Source organism: Gouania willdenowi, chromosome 2 (assembly GCF_900634775.1).
Source record: "Gouania willdenowi chromosome 2, fGouWil2.1, whole genome shotgun sequence".
Lineage (NCBI taxonomy): Eukaryota > Metazoa > Chordata > Actinopteri > Blenniiformes > Gobiesocidae > Gouania > Gouania willdenowi.
In genome coordinates this window covers 716,092-730,448 of record NC_041045.1, presented here as the reverse complement: position 1 = coordinate 730,448, position 14,357 = coordinate 716,092, and the positions used below count along the sequence as shown (strand labels likewise).

Below are 14,357 nucleotides of genomic sequence, written 5' to 3'. Positions count from 1 at the left end.
TGAAACTTCAAAGGAAACATCAAACAAATAGCACTCGGAAGGTTTTGCGTGAGAGTCGCAAATTTGGTGGAGAGCGACCTCGGTCAGTCGTCTGAGTCAATGTGAGGCGACACGTAAACAACTTTCAGCGTGTTTATTGATTCAGAGACACAAACATGTGATAAACAACACACTGCTGTCTGATTGGTTACAGAAAATCCATCAGACACACGCACACGCGCGCACACACACGCACACGCACACGCACACACACACACACACACACTCCATGCTTTGCCCTTAATGTATGGAAGCCCATTCCCACCAGTACAACAAAAAGAAAGAACAACTCGTAATAAAAGTAAAATAATAATAAAATTAATAAATGTAAGTCATAATTATGGGATTATATCTCATAATTATGTTTTATTTTTTTATTATCATTATTATTGCTTTACTTTTCCCATTTTTTTCTCTTAATTTCAATGGGCTTCCATATTTATGACATTAGTAAAACATTGTTGTGCGATGGCAGAGTTTCTGTTTAAGTTTTGATTCGTCACGTTGTCGTATTCTTATTCTTTACGTTGTGAAAGCTCTGATAATTGTCTGTTACGACCCTTACTTTTGGTTCGTTATAAAACACGTTGTTTACGAACAAACGTCTTTCAGTGCGTGAGTCTCACGTACACAGAAAACTCCAGGAAACTACTGTAACGTTGGCGTCTCACTGCAGGAAATGTGTGCAAACATCAACTCTTTGGCACCTTGTTCTCCAGCGTGAAACATTGGGTTCCCAATAAATCTATTGATAACTTTTACAGTGGAAAAGAAAAAGGCAAGTGTACATGAGACCCCTGCTCTTTAATGTGTAAACATGCTCTCGTCATAATAACTAAATATGACAACGCCACAAAACATTTAAAAAAAAAACAACAACAAAAAAAAAACGTAAAAATATAATCGAAGGAAACGCAAACATATTTCATTGATTAGTGACGGAAAATAAACGTAAAACACTTTATTTTCACTGATAATATTTATCAATATGAATGATAAATAATAAACATAAAGGAAAAATGGCTGCTGCTCAGAACTAACAAACAAACAAACAAAACTGTGTGTGTGGAGACAGAAGACAGAACTGCAGTAAATAAATAAACAAAACAAAAAATTCAACATTTGTAAACAAAACAAACATGTTTTACAAAGGGACGTGGCCCTCCCACATATTCCACCAGCTGATTGGACGTGTTTTTTTTAACAAATCAAAGCCTGTTTTAAAAACATCAAAGGATAAATATGATGTTTCTGCTCAGTGTGAATAAATAAACAATAAACAAATAAATAAATAATAAGTAGAACTGTCAGGTTTACAATAAATTAAATTAAGTGAATCTGACAAACAAAAAAAATGCTTTAAAGTTCTTTTTTTTTTTTTTAAATAATATATACAGTATATAATTTAACATTTAAAATTCCCTTTAGGAAACAATCACGCACAGAATTTTGGCCGCCACAGGGATTCTCATAAATAAAACTCTTATTTTGTAAAGCAGTGATTTAGAAATAAACCCTGCGACGCTCACCAACGGTGTCACAAACAAACAAACAAACAAACCAACAAATAAACAAACAAACAGGGTTATTTGATGTTTTTGAGCAGAGATGTACGTGCGTTCACCACGGCTTTAAAGGCGTCTTCGCTGCCCGGGGCGACGCACTTATCAGGATGAAGCATCACCGCCAACTTCCTGTACGCTTTGTTTACCTCCTCTCTGTAAACAAACCAGTAAACACAAATAAACAAATTAACAACCACAAAAAAAAAAAACCCAAAAAAACCAAGTAAACAGAGGAGAAACAGTTCAAAGAGATAAAGAAATAAAAAACCTAAACAAAAATATCAACCTTTTCAGAGAGAAACTCATAAACAAACAAACAAACTAAATCATAATGTGTAGGAGGAAAAACAGGATTTAAACTAAAACAAACAGAAAATAAACCAAGAATGTGTGTATCATTGTGTGTTACTGTGCAACATTGTGTATTGTTGTGTAACATTGTGTAACACTGTGTATTGTTGTGTAACATTGTGTAACACTGTGTATTGTTGTGTAACATTGTGTATTGTTGTGTAACATTGTGTATTGTTGTGTAACATTGTGTATTGTTGTGTAACATTGTGTATTGTTGTGTAACATTGTGTATTGTTGTGTAACATTGTGTAGCGTAACATGACTGTATCTATAATTGTGCGTCTCTCAACTTGTACGAGGTTTAAAAAAACTAAAGGAAGACAAGAAGAGATGCTTTTATTTTGAAAAGAGGATGTTTGACTATGTGTGTCTCTGACCGTGTGGCCCCTGGCTTCACCCCCAACATGTTGTTGTGTATAATTGTGTGTATTAGTGTGTGGCCCTCACCGTGTGGCCCCTGGCTTCACCCCCAACATGTCCCATGAGTCTTTGCTGTTGCGGATGCGTCGGATGGTGTCGGCCTGTTCTTTGGTGAATCCTGCGCTGACTTCGCTGACCGGACGCTTTCCTCCGTTTTCACACATGTCAGTGATGGAGGAAAAGAAGGCCTGAGGGGGAGGAGTCAGGACAGCTCAGTGACCAATCAGAGAGGCCCTCTGACCATCAGTGAGAAACTCTCAGTCATGAAAAAGGAGATCAAAGCATCAAAGCTTCCTATTGGTTGATTTGACATCATCACAGGATCCAATGGAGATTTCCGTAGACCGACAGATTAATTTGTACCTGGAACATCTCGTTGATTCCTTCGCCACTCTGCGCCGACGTCTCGAAGTAGGTGAAACCCCGAGACTCCGCCCACAACCGACCCTCGCCTTCGTCCACCACGCGTCGCTTGGTGAGATCCACCTGGAAAGTCATGACCGTAGTCAGGGTCGGGGGTCAATTATAAATATAATTGCGTAGTTGGTAATTAATTACGATTATTATGTAATTGGAATTGAAAAAAATCTGTTACAATTGAATTGTAATTGGCATTAAAATTCAATATAACTGTCATTTACAATTTAATTAAACGCAAACCTGTTGAACCATCTATATGTTACAGTTCTATACATATGTAGTTATTAATTATTAAAATATACACCATAAATATTAAAACCTATATTATCATTGATTATGAAGCCTAACAAGGTAATCAATAGATAGGAAATAAATGAGATGATAGATATTAGTTCTTTGTGTATTTTACAGCTGATTTAGGACCTAAAGGCGTAATGGTAATTGAGGCCCACCCTGGTGGTAGTGGTAGGGTTGGAGATCAATCTCACCTTGTTGGCACAAACCACAAACACGATGCTCTCCATGTTGGCCTGAGAACCCGTTTCCTGCTTCATCTCTCCTAACCAGCTGTCCAACGCCTCGAAGCTGTCCCGAGCCCCCACGTCGTACACCAGCAGAACGCCCTGACTGTCTTTGTAGAACTCGTTACGCACCTGGGCCACAGCAAACAAACAACGGGTTAAAACAGTGAATATTATCTCCTATCTCCTTTCCTATCCACTTTTCCTTAACCCTGGAAGTGTTTACGTAAGTGTCGGCCATGATAAGGAGCGTCCCAATTCTCTTTGAGCTAAGGAAAGGAGCCTCAATGCGTCCTTTATAACCTCCTTTACCCTAGGAAACACTGATACATCCTCTAACAAAGGAGACCACATAATGATGACCCATAATTCATTGCAGCGACAACATTTAAAGGGACCTGCTCATCAGAGTGTTCACAGAAACTCACTAAGACTAAAAAGGAAAGTAGATCATGTAAGTTATCAATGCAACAATAAGCCTGGAACAACTTTAAATAATTTAAAACCCGTATTTCATAATATGTGAAACATATTAACAGATTATAACGAGAGCTGCAACTAATCAATCGCTTTGATGTGAAAAACAGTCGTGTGGATAAGTGAAACCTCAGCGTATTATTCAAAAAGACGACAAGAAGAACTTTGCTGGAATTATTACACAGAAGTCAAGTAAACATCAAAGTGATCAGCAGACGCCTCTGAAGAAGACTGGCAGTTGACAGTCGAAACATGTCATGAGATCAAAGTAAATTTCCTGAAAAACAGTCGTCTGAATAAACAAAACCTTAATATTATTTTTTTAAAAAAAACACCAAAAGAAATTGCTGGAATATTTTTTTTCATCTTTTTAAGTTGCTGCTAGCCTAATGTGTGTTGTTGGCATCACAACAACCGTTACCATGGTGACCACTCACCTCATAGAAGAAAGGATGTCCGGCCATGTCGAAGATGTTGACTTTGATCTCTCGGTCTCTGACCTGAACCCTGGACACAGAGAAGATTTACAATCTCACTGTGGGCGGGGCAAGGAGCAAACAAAGAACGGGGGCGGGGCCTCACTTGGTCACGCCGTAGTCGATGCCGATTGTTGCCAAATACTTCGGAACGAACCTCTTCTCACAATAACGTTTGATGATACAACTCTGTAAACAGAGAGGACACAGCCGTTTATCTATATAGATCTTTATTTAAATTCATGCTATATTTACAACAAAAATGTAAATAAAGTTGTATTATTTTAATTTATTTCTTCACTTGTGTTTTCAAGCTATATCATTGCTATTTTGTAAATATCATCACATTTGAAATCCATCTATCATTTTAACATCACTTCTGAGTTCAATATTGTTTTTTTAACATATTAATTATTTTAGAGCGTTCATATTTATGTTTTGTTACAAGTTTATTTCTATATCAGTTGTATATTATTTTTGATTAATTTTTTTTTTTAATCCTTAAATTATATACCTTACTAAAATAATTGTCATAACAGTGTAATTACACTTTATTATAATCCATTCTTATTCACTTTGATATACATTTAATAAAAGATTCAAAACAATTTTTTTGGTATTGTGAAATCTCTAAATTGTGAGTTTTTGTCTATATTTCATAGTTCTAGTGGAATATTGATTGAAATTATATTGTCAATTTACATAATTTTAAAAATATTATTGTGAATGACGTACACATGATTAAAAAACCTTAACTCCTGATGGGGAAGGATTTAATGATTTTACAATAATAATAATAAATAATATAACGTGTGGCGAAGTGACTGAGAATCAACAAAATAAAAGATGTTAAATTGGTAAATATTTTAATTTGAAAGTAAAACCTTAGTTTTTTACACGGAGTCTGGCGCGCTGCTGATAAACTAAGCCAAACTCGTAATGTCTGATATTAAAACATGATAATGTGATGAATAAAGGTAGTTGGGGGGTCAATATTTGTTTTAGAAGGAGGAAAAACTCAGAAAAATAGTTGTTTTTTGTGTGAAACGGTATCACGATAAGAAAGATGTGAACGGAAGTAGCTCCGCAGGCGGAAGTCTGTTCAGTTTTGGTGTAAATTAAGCTTCGGCTTTTCTTACCTTCCCCACTTCTGCGTTTCCCAAACTGATCACTTTGACCCGCAGACTTTTCTTGTTGTCCCGTCGTTTCGGCACAGTGCTATCCATCCTCTCCGTGGGTTTGTGGGGGTTTCTGTGTGAATTTTGCAGCGGGATTGTGCAGGGATGCTAACAGGCTAACCAAACGGAAGCTAATAATTAGCTCGGCTGTGACACCAAACAATGAGTTCAGTTAAAATGTCTCCATTTATTTCACATTCAATCAGAAATGATCGTTTATTCGTAAATAAAGCTGTTATCTAGCTGCTACTCAGAGCTGTTATTGCCGATGCTAACATGCTAGTTTTGATCTAAACAAAACACAGCTGGAGCCTTTCAGAATAAAAGATTGTGACAACGGAATAAAGCCGCGAAAAGTTTACATTTACAAATAAAAAATGCATAAAAACCACATTATTTCTGCTTTTTCCCTACTATATTTAACACTAACAATTTCAATGTATTTATCTCAATTTATTTGTTTATAAGATGTAAATATAATATAATATATTATTTGATATACATTAATAAATAATAGAAAAATCTCAACTTTTTCAATAAAAATAAAATATTGGCACATTTTTCAAAGCCAGATTATTATTATTTTACTTTTTGTTACACTTTGGGTAACAAAGAGTTGCAAAAAGGCAAAACAAAAAATAAAAATAAAAACTTTTATTGTGAAATTTACATCTTAATATATAGGTTTATTTATCTAAATATTTGGTCCGCTGTGGAAATAATAAAGTACATTCTAATTCAACACAGACGTGTCTTCTGATGTTTGCACATTTAAAAAGACATTTATTTTGAAAGGAGGTGTTTTTCATTCCCACTAATTCAAAAGTTTAACATTACTTAATATCTAAACAAATGTAATTTTTTTTTTTTAAAAAAAAGAGGACATTTGTGATTAATTGTGTGTTTTCTCAAATAAAACTGTGAAACCTTATAAAGTAAAGTTTATTTAAAAAAGCAACAAATTCTCAGGAACAAAAGTTCAAACATGAAATCATACTTTTTAAATTCCTAAATCTACCAATGAAAATGTAAATATATTACAAGAAATCACAAAAAAAGCTTCAAATGTAAACAAGCAGATGAACAGATTGTCAAACTTGGTATTAAAAAGAACAAGAGAACAATAAAAACAACTCATTTCATATTATTTTACTTTTAAGATGAACTTTTATTCAATTGTAGCCAATATTCATTTGTTTTATTTAGCTAATGATACAAATGAATAATAATGTTCAGATATGAATATGTTTTTATCTACAACTCAAACTTTAACAGACAATGTATTTTTGTTTCATATTTTTGGACTTTGCAATTATTCCTATTAATTTATCATTTCAGATGTTTTCTTTGCCTTTGGTTTTCAAAATAAAACGTAATTGTTGAAAAGGTTCAGGTTAGCGAACAGAGAGCGGCTGCATCTGCAGAGTGTGGTACGTGTCTCGAGTCGCTGAACTCAAATCCTGAAAACAAAACAACAACAATAAAAATAATAACAATACACACATTTTAATATAATTAATACATATAATAAATCATAATAAATAACACATTTTTAAAAAAAAAGTATAAATGAAATGCAGAACATAGAGTAAGAGTTCATATAATAAATAAATATTATAAACAAATAATATTCAATACAAGCGGCTCACCTGATAAACCGGATTGTTTTTCTTGTGACGCTGAAACAATAAAAACAAAAATAAAATAAAAAAACACAATATTCAAAATCTCTTCATTAGACGCAGATTTTTTTCAATCATCAAATAAAATAAATGCATTTTTATTTATTATTTATTGAAACTCACTTTTGCATTAGGAAGCTCTCTGTACTCTCTGTCCGAGTGTTTGTTTAAATCCTGAAAGACACGTAAACAAACACGTAAACAAACACGTAAACAAACACGTAAACATATTTGTTTATGCAGTTTTTAATTAATTAATTAATTAATTAATCTCACCGTATACGTGGGATCATCGACTGGACGACGCAGCTGAAATAAATAGTCAAATTTGTGAAAAATATTCAAGCAAATAAAAACAATAAATAGAGAATGCTGTATACTGAAATTATTATTATTTTTTTCTTCTGTGTGCTGAAATTAATTGTCAAACAAATGTTTGTACGTTGCCTGGCAACTACGGCTGAGCAATATGGACCAAAACTCATGTCTCCATATTTCTTCTTAAAATGTAAATCTTGATCATTTTAATTCAAATGAAGTTTTACCAAAAAGACAATTTAGGTCAGTTATTGTTTAGTTTCCACTTTGTGTGTTTTTGAAGTCATTTTGTTGTGTTACGGGTTAATTTGTGTATTTTTGTTGTAATTCCGGAGACATTTTTTTGTGTTTTAATTTTTCCGTGTTTTTGTTGTCATTTTTTTCTCTAATTTTTTGTTGTTTTTGGAGTCATTTTTGTGCTTTTACTTTCGGGGCCATTCAAATCTACAGCGAGGGTCGCATGTGGCCCCCGAGCCGCCAGTTGCCCACGTCCAATATGGGCCATATTGTAAGTTTCCACTTTCACCAAAATAGACAACGTGATATATCTGGATCTCCATATATCGCCCAGCTCTGCTACCAACATAGTTTTAATTTGAGCAGATGACGTCACAACTCAAAATCATATTCTCAGTGCTTTCCCCTCCCACCAGGGGGCGTCAGAGCACCCATGCTTTAATGAGTTGTTTTTTAACTTTGGATCAAAGAAAACATTAGTTTGACTTGTTTTATGTCATCCAGTTATTGTTATTGTCCTGGATCACTTTTAATCTGACAAATTAAACAACAAAATGAAAATATTATTATTTAAAAACATTTTTTACACAATAATTCATAAAACATTGAATCTACAAACATTGATGGTGAACCTGACTCACCCGACCCCCCCGCTCCACCTCCCTCTCCTCCGCCCCGCGCTCCTGGAACATCACAGATTACATTTTTCAGTTACAATCACATTTTCAATTACAATTCAATTATGATTACAATGACCAGCATTTTGTCCAATTACAATTCAATTCCAGTGATTTTTACACACACACACACACACACACACACACACACACACACACACACACACACACACACACACACACACACACACACACACACACACACACACACACACACACACACACACACACACTCACTTTGTACATTCTGTCTTCTTTCACTTTAGATCTGAAAAACTGAGAAAAACAAACCACAACAAAGGTCAGTGAATGCACCACGAGCTAAACAGCTCCATGAGACTGGGTTAAACTGGTTCTAACTGGATTAAACTGGTTCTAACTGGCTTAAACTGGTTCTAACTGAGTTAAACTGGTTCTAACTGAGTTACACTGGTTCTGTTAAACTGGTTATAACTGGGTTAAACTGATTCTAACTGAGTTAAACTGGTTCTAACTGGGTTAAACTGGTTCTAACTGAGTTAAACTGGTTCTAACTGGCTTAAACTGATTCTAACTATGTTAAACTGGTTCTAACTGAGTTAAACTGGTTCTAACTGAGTTAAACTGGTTCTAACTGGGTTAAACTGGTTCTAACTGAGTTAAACTCGTTCTAACTGAGTTAAACTGGTTCTAACTGGGTTAAACTGGTTCTAACTGGATTAAACTGGTTCTAACTGGGTTAAACTGGTTCTAACTGAGTTAAACTGGTTCTAACTGGGTCAGACTCACCTTCTCTTTGATGAACATGCCGGTGATGAAGAGGCCATAAATTCCCAGGAATCCATCCAATATGTAGCAAAGCTTTGGATCGTAAGTAGTTGCTTCTGTTAAACAAACACGTATCGCATTAGCAGTAGCTAATAGCTAGCCCCTTCACCTAGCTTAGATGGCGCTGCTACGTGCTAAGCTAATCACAGACAGCACATTTAACGGGGAACGCAAAGATTCACCTTCAAGTTTCCTGGAAAGATAAACCAAAAGTACCAAAACATATTCCATATTATAATTTTTACCGTTATTTCTTCCATTACGTCATTAGCATTACATGTTTATTTGGTTGTGTTATAAATCAATCCTGTTCACGAGAAGGATGTGCTACGTTTATATGGAAGTTATTAAGAGTTTGTAGAGCTAACAGATGCTAATTCATTATAACAGCTTCATGGTCATTCATGGTCATAGCGCCACCTATTGGTAAAAGGAAACCATAGACATTATATTTACACAGAACATTTGTGATATAATTCTTTAACATGTTCAGCTACGTCTCAACACTTGAACATTTCTGCCACGCCCCGACATGCGTGCGTGCGGCTACGAGGGCCCGTTCAACGCTGCTTGCAGCTTTAATTACTATTATTCTGTCTTCCATATTTTTTTCCCGCAAATATCTTATTTCCAACTATATTTCCCAACCTTGATACTTATCACCAAGGTTACGAGTGGTACCGCAGGCGGGGTGTCGGGTTTTCCTTAAAAACGTTCAGCAGTCTATAGATGCAGCTGGTTTAGTTACTAATGTTTATGTTTAATTTGAGTATTTTATTTATTTAATTCATTTGAGAAGCATATCAATAAAACAAAGGAGTAGGTGGAAGTTCAAAGAACTTATAAGAAGTTCTGTATTTACACTATTAATATCCACAAAAAAACTGAGAAGCATCACAAATATAGTATTAATCGAAACTTTTATCTGATAAAAAAGGATAAAATTGAGTTTTTTTCTAAAGTTCATCAGCAATAAAAGTTAAGCCTGATTTATGATCATTTTGTCCAGTTTTGTTGTCAGTATTTAATACATTTAACCTCAGTTTAACCATCTTTAGTCAGGAAATGATGTCATGGAAACTTTTTGTTACTTCGACCAACATCTCGAACTCTTTCATCTCCTGAAACTTCAGATTTTCCACTAACATGTACTAAAGTTTATACTGCTTTGTTGTGTGATGTACTGACCTGCTGATTGGACGAAGCAGACGATCAGCACAGAAACCCAAACCTTCATCATCATCATCATCATCAGAACCTTCTCTGTCTTTAGGCTGAAGAAGTGATGAACACGATGAAGACAGGAAGCAGGAAATGTAGAGCAGCTGCAGAAACACACATTTCCTACCACACACAGAGAACAGCCGTTACCCACACCCACACACACACACACTGATGTATGCAAATACTGTTACACACACACACACACACATTTAATTTATACAGAAAGAATACACACATATACATAACGCACAATAAAATATACACACACAAATATACATAAATACACACACACACCTAATGAAATATACATACACACACACAATGAAATATATGCACACACAAATATACATATACATACACACACACAATAGAATCTACAAATACCTACACACACATTACACAACATGGAAAGAAAAATGCCAAATACACAATTACACACACAAATATACAAAAATTACATCCCCCCCCCACACACACACACACAATGAAATACACAAATACTGTTACACACACACAATTAATAGATACAAATACACAATGAAATATACTAAATACATAGACACGTTTTTTCTCTGAAAATATATTTATTTATGACATCATTGATTGACAGCAAAAATACAATCTTCTTACAAACTTTTAACTTATTTACTTTAAAATTTCTCAGTTAAAAAAACAAAAGGCACAAGCTCCACCCCTTCCCCACACAAACCACGCCCTTAACAACAAGAACCCCGCCCTTAGCAACACAAACCCTTGCATTAAGGCACCATTATTAACTCTGAATCTTTCTTTAATCACAGAATTTTGCAGGTCTGTGATAAAAAAAACTAATTAGTCAATATATAATAATAGAATAAACATTTTTAAATTAGAAATTAAAACACCAGTTCTTAATGATTTTAATATTACATGATAAGTGCCATGGGGTGTATTTTAGCTTCTATATAATAAAATGTAATATTCAAAAATGCAGAAAAAAAGTGCAGACGTTTGATTATGAAGTCAAAATATTAATAATATATAATGTATTTTTATTTTTTTAAATCACACAGGAAAACGCTGAGTCACGGCTTTGATTCCTGACGCCTGAATGAAAACTATCCTCAGAGAGTTCCAGCGACGTTTCTGTGCAGACAAATCAAAAAATGCTCATTAGGAATAAAATAGGGTGACTTTTACTGTTTTATTGACTTACAAGTGAAAACTATATGTGTACAGTAGGAATTACGTTAACAACAAATGAAAGGGAACATAGTACAGTAAAGAAATGAGAAATAATACAGGAAACGCTGACTAATGACTTCAGAAAGAACTCACTGTGCTTTGATCTTCTTAAAGGGCGTGGCCTTGAAATACTCCTCTGGTGACACGGTTTTTATTCCCCCAAAGTAATCCAGCACCCACACCTGAGGGGAGGGGGGGGTCAAACCAGCTGTGTAAAACACCTGTCTCTATTAGCTGTGTGTGTGTGTGTGTTAGCTGAATGTGTATATGTGTTAATATACGTGTTGAAAATCGTTAAAGCTCAATGGAACTGTCACAAGTGAAACTTCAAAGGAAACATCAAAGGAAACATCAAAGGCGATCAGCCGAACTCGAAACATGTCGGGAGATAAAATGTTCCTGAATAAACAAAACCTCAACTTAACATAAAGTTAAAACAACTGTTACTACCCGTCTGTGTATTTGTGCTACCTGTGTGTGTGTGTGTGTGTGTGTGTGTGTGTGTGTGTGTGTTACCTGTGTGATGTTGAACTTTGCAAAGAACCAGTTGTGGTCCGTGGGCCAGTCGATCATTTCTGGATGACGACTGAACAGAGACTTCTTTGCAAAGTCGGCCTCTGTCCCGTTGACCTGAGGACAGACGTGGACACGTCATTGTGTGTGTGTGTGTGTGTGTGTGTGTGTGTGTGTGTGACGTAGTGGGGACCGTGTGTTACCTGATACACTGATCCTGACAGGATGATGTGAGCACACAGAGGACTCTGGGGATCAAAGCCCTGCTGTCTGCAGTAATCAGTCTGAGCCAGAGACATGGAGAGAGAGGCACGAGGGTCCACCTACACACACACACACATAAATATACACACACACACACACACATATATAACATATAGTAATATATACAAAAAATACACCATTTAGGATATTAAATATATATTGAATTCCATTTTAAAAATACTAAAAGTTTGAATATATATATAATTAAAGTCTGAATCTACATGAAAGTTTGAATGTATATATACATATATATATATAAAATAAAAATATTACAGGTAACTACACTAAAATTATACGTCTGTTCAGTAAAAATGATTAAATCCAAAAACCCGACGGTGTCTAAATCAATGACGTCAGTTTTCATATTCAGACTTATTATATATTCATACCTGTATACATACATGCAACCTTTTATTATATATATTCAGACTTTTATTATATATTAAAACTTTCATACATATGTTCAGTTTTATCATATAAAATCAGACTTTCATATAGCATATACATTTAACATTTTATTACATATATTCACACTATTATAGATTAAATCTTTCATGTATATATAGTCATACTTATTTATATATATCAAAACTTTCATATTTTCAAACTTTCATGAATATATTTAACCTTTTATTATATATATTCAAACATATTGTAAATCAAATCTTCCACATGTATATTTAGACTTATATGTTAAAACTTTCATATATACTGTATATATTTAGTTGTATTAAATAAATGAAGACTTTCATATACACATTAACTTTTTATTATATATTCTAACTTTCATATATTCAAACTTTTATTATAGATTAAATCTTTTACACATACATTCAGACTTTTATTATATAAATTTAAACTTTCATATATACATTCAGACTTTTATTATATATATTTACAAACATTAATATAGATACGTTTTTCCCCTCATATTTAATAAAATAGTTTTAATATGGTTATTTATGGTTTGTGGTTTTTAAAAATAGATTACATGTATTTACAAGTTTTAGATCTTTTAATTTATTGAATAATTGTTTTTGTTTAAACTTTCCATCACATATATAATCCTTACACATGCCTCTGAGGCTGCTGATGAACACTGTATAAGATAAGGCTGTTATCTTTACAGGAAAAGTCACATGACCTGAGTATGTAACTGTCTCCTAAACTGCTGAGTCACGGAAGGCAAAAACAACCGCGTCATGTTAAAGATATAATCACACATGAAATAAAGTAAATCGTATAGATTGACGTTTGTTGTGGTTGTGTAGGTTTACATACTGTCACTATTTTACAATGACGTATTAATAAACGCGTTAACATAAACCATCTTATGCTTATATTAAGTCTATGAAGTTAAACGTTTAAAAACAGGAAGTGCTGCGGCGGTAAAAAGTTCTGACCTGCAGGTCCTGCACAGACACCTCCATGTGGGTCAGGTACAGGTAGGGAACCCCGGAGCTGGAGCCCTCCGGTCCGTCGCTCACCGAGAACACATTGGAGAACGGCTGCCCGACCACCGGGCTGTGGGTGGAGGTAGTGGCCATGGAGGCCCAGTCACATCGGTGAGCCACGAACCGAGCCACCCGGGCCACCTGCTCATGAGGCGGGATCCGAAACCGGCAGCAGCCGCCCAGAGAGAGGCCGAGCAGGAGCAGCAGCGCAGGCCGAGGAGCAGCGCTCATGGTCGGTCAGAGTTCAGTGAGGAGTCGGTGACAGAAGCGGGGAACCATGGAGGGAAAGCTGGACTTTCAAAATAAGAGCCGCACTGATACCCTTTCAGGATAAAAGCTGAAGACCAACGTCAACATAAATTAAAGTTTTTGAATTTTCAATCTGAAATATCATCAACAATAAATTCAGACTTTCATACATTCAACCTTTTATTATAAATATATTCTAACTTTCATATATTAAAGCTTTTATTATAGATTAAATCAAACTTAAAAGTTTTTTAATTT

The 14,357-nt window shown here is 34.7% G+C and overlaps 3 protein-coding genes across 4 annotated transcripts; all 3 read right to left on the bottom strand.

Annotated features, from left to right (window-relative positions):
• Positions 1–345: 345 nt before the first annotated feature.
• On the bottom strand, positions 346–5,771 carry dnajc27 (DnaJ (Hsp40) homolog, subfamily C, member 27). The gene is made up of 7 exons (XM_028468180.1): positions 5,412–5,771; positions 4,379–4,461; positions 4,234–4,303; positions 3,287–3,451; positions 2,742–2,864; positions 2,406–2,566; positions 346–1,757 (listed from the first exon to the last, which is right to left on the bottom strand). Exons 1-7 carry the CDS (start codon positions 5,496–5,498, stop codon positions 1,625–1,627), a joined length of 822 nt encoding a protein of 273 aa, XP_028323981.1. The 5' UTR covers positions 5,499–5,771; the 3' UTR covers positions 346–1,624.
• Positions 5,772–6,515: 744 nt separating this feature from the next.
• On the bottom strand, positions 6,516–10,603 carry cd247 (CD247 molecule). 2 transcript variants are annotated; one of them, XM_028470082.1, is made up of 8 exons: positions 10,360–10,603; positions 9,133–9,227; positions 8,602–8,640; positions 8,329–8,370; positions 7,409–7,441; positions 7,256–7,306; positions 7,100–7,129; positions 6,516–6,910 (listed from the first exon to the last, which is right to left on the bottom strand). In XM_028470082.1, exons 1-8 carry the CDS (start codon positions 10,421–10,423, stop codon positions 6,845–6,847), a joined length of 420 nt encoding a protein of 139 aa, XP_028325883.1. In that variant the 5' UTR covers positions 10,424–10,603; the 3' UTR covers positions 6,516–6,844. The 2 variants fall into 2 exon arrangements, with proteins under 2 accessions (XP_028325883.1, XP_028325893.1); XM_028470092.1 differs by lacking the exon at positions 8,329–8,370.
• An 833-nt stretch (positions 10,604–11,436) lies between these two features.
• creg1 (cellular repressor of E1A-stimulated genes 1) lies at positions 11,437–14,163 on the bottom strand. Its single transcript, XM_028468169.1, has 5 exons — positions 13,800–14,163; positions 12,336–12,455; positions 12,136–12,249; positions 11,713–11,801; positions 11,437–11,520 (listed from the first exon to the last, which is right to left on the bottom strand). The coding sequence occupies exons 1-5, from the start codon at positions 14,079–14,081 to the stop codon at positions 11,499–11,501; spliced, it is 627 nt and encodes a 208-aa protein (XP_028323970.1). The 5' UTR covers positions 14,082–14,163; the 3' UTR covers positions 11,437–11,498.
• Between the last annotated feature and the right edge of the window lie 194 nt (positions 14,164–14,357).

What these genes read in the sequence shown, in the direction of transcription:
- creg1 (XM_028468169.1), bottom strand. Translation starts at nt 14,081, where the DNA reads ATGAGCGCTGCTCCTCGGCCTGCGCTGCTGCTCCTGCTCGGCCTCTCT. An exon ending in TGTCTGTGCAGGACCTGCAG is followed by an intron (nt 12,456 to 13,799) that starts GTCAGAACTTTT and finishes GTGTGTGTGTAG; the next exon opens with GTGGACCCTCGTGCCTCTCT. An exon ending in TTTAAGAAGATCAAAGCACA is followed by an intron (nt 11,521 to 11,712) that starts GTGAGTTCTTTC and finishes TTGTCTGCACAG; the next exon opens with AAACGTCGCTGGAACTCTCT.
- dnajc27 (XM_028468180.1), bottom strand. Translation starts at nt 5,498, where the DNA reads ATGGATAGCACTGTGCCGAAACGACGGGACAACAAGAAAAGTCTGCGG. An exon ending in GAAACGCAGAAGTGGGGAAG is followed by an intron (nt 4,462 to 5,411) that starts GTAAGAAAAGCC and finishes CTCTGTTTACAG; the next exon opens with AGTTGTATCATCAAACGTTA. An exon ending in TTGTGGTTTGTGCCAACAAG is followed by an intron (nt 2,865 to 3,286) that starts GTGAGATTGATC and finishes ATGACTTTCCAG; the next exon opens with GTGGATCTCACCAAGCGACG.
- cd247 (XM_028470082.1), bottom strand. Translation starts at nt 10,423, where the DNA reads ATGATGATGATGATGATGAAGGTTTGGGTTTCTGTGCTGATCGTCTGC. An exon ending in TCGATGATCCCACGTATACG is followed by an intron (nt 7,307 to 7,408) that starts GTGAGATTAATT and finishes CGTGTCTTTCAG; the next exon opens with GATTTAAACAAACACTCGGA. An exon ending in AAAACAATCCGGTTTATCAG is followed by an intron (nt 6,911 to 7,099) that starts GTGAGCCGCTTG and finishes TTTTGTTTTCAG; the next exon opens with GATTTGAGTTCAGCGACTCG.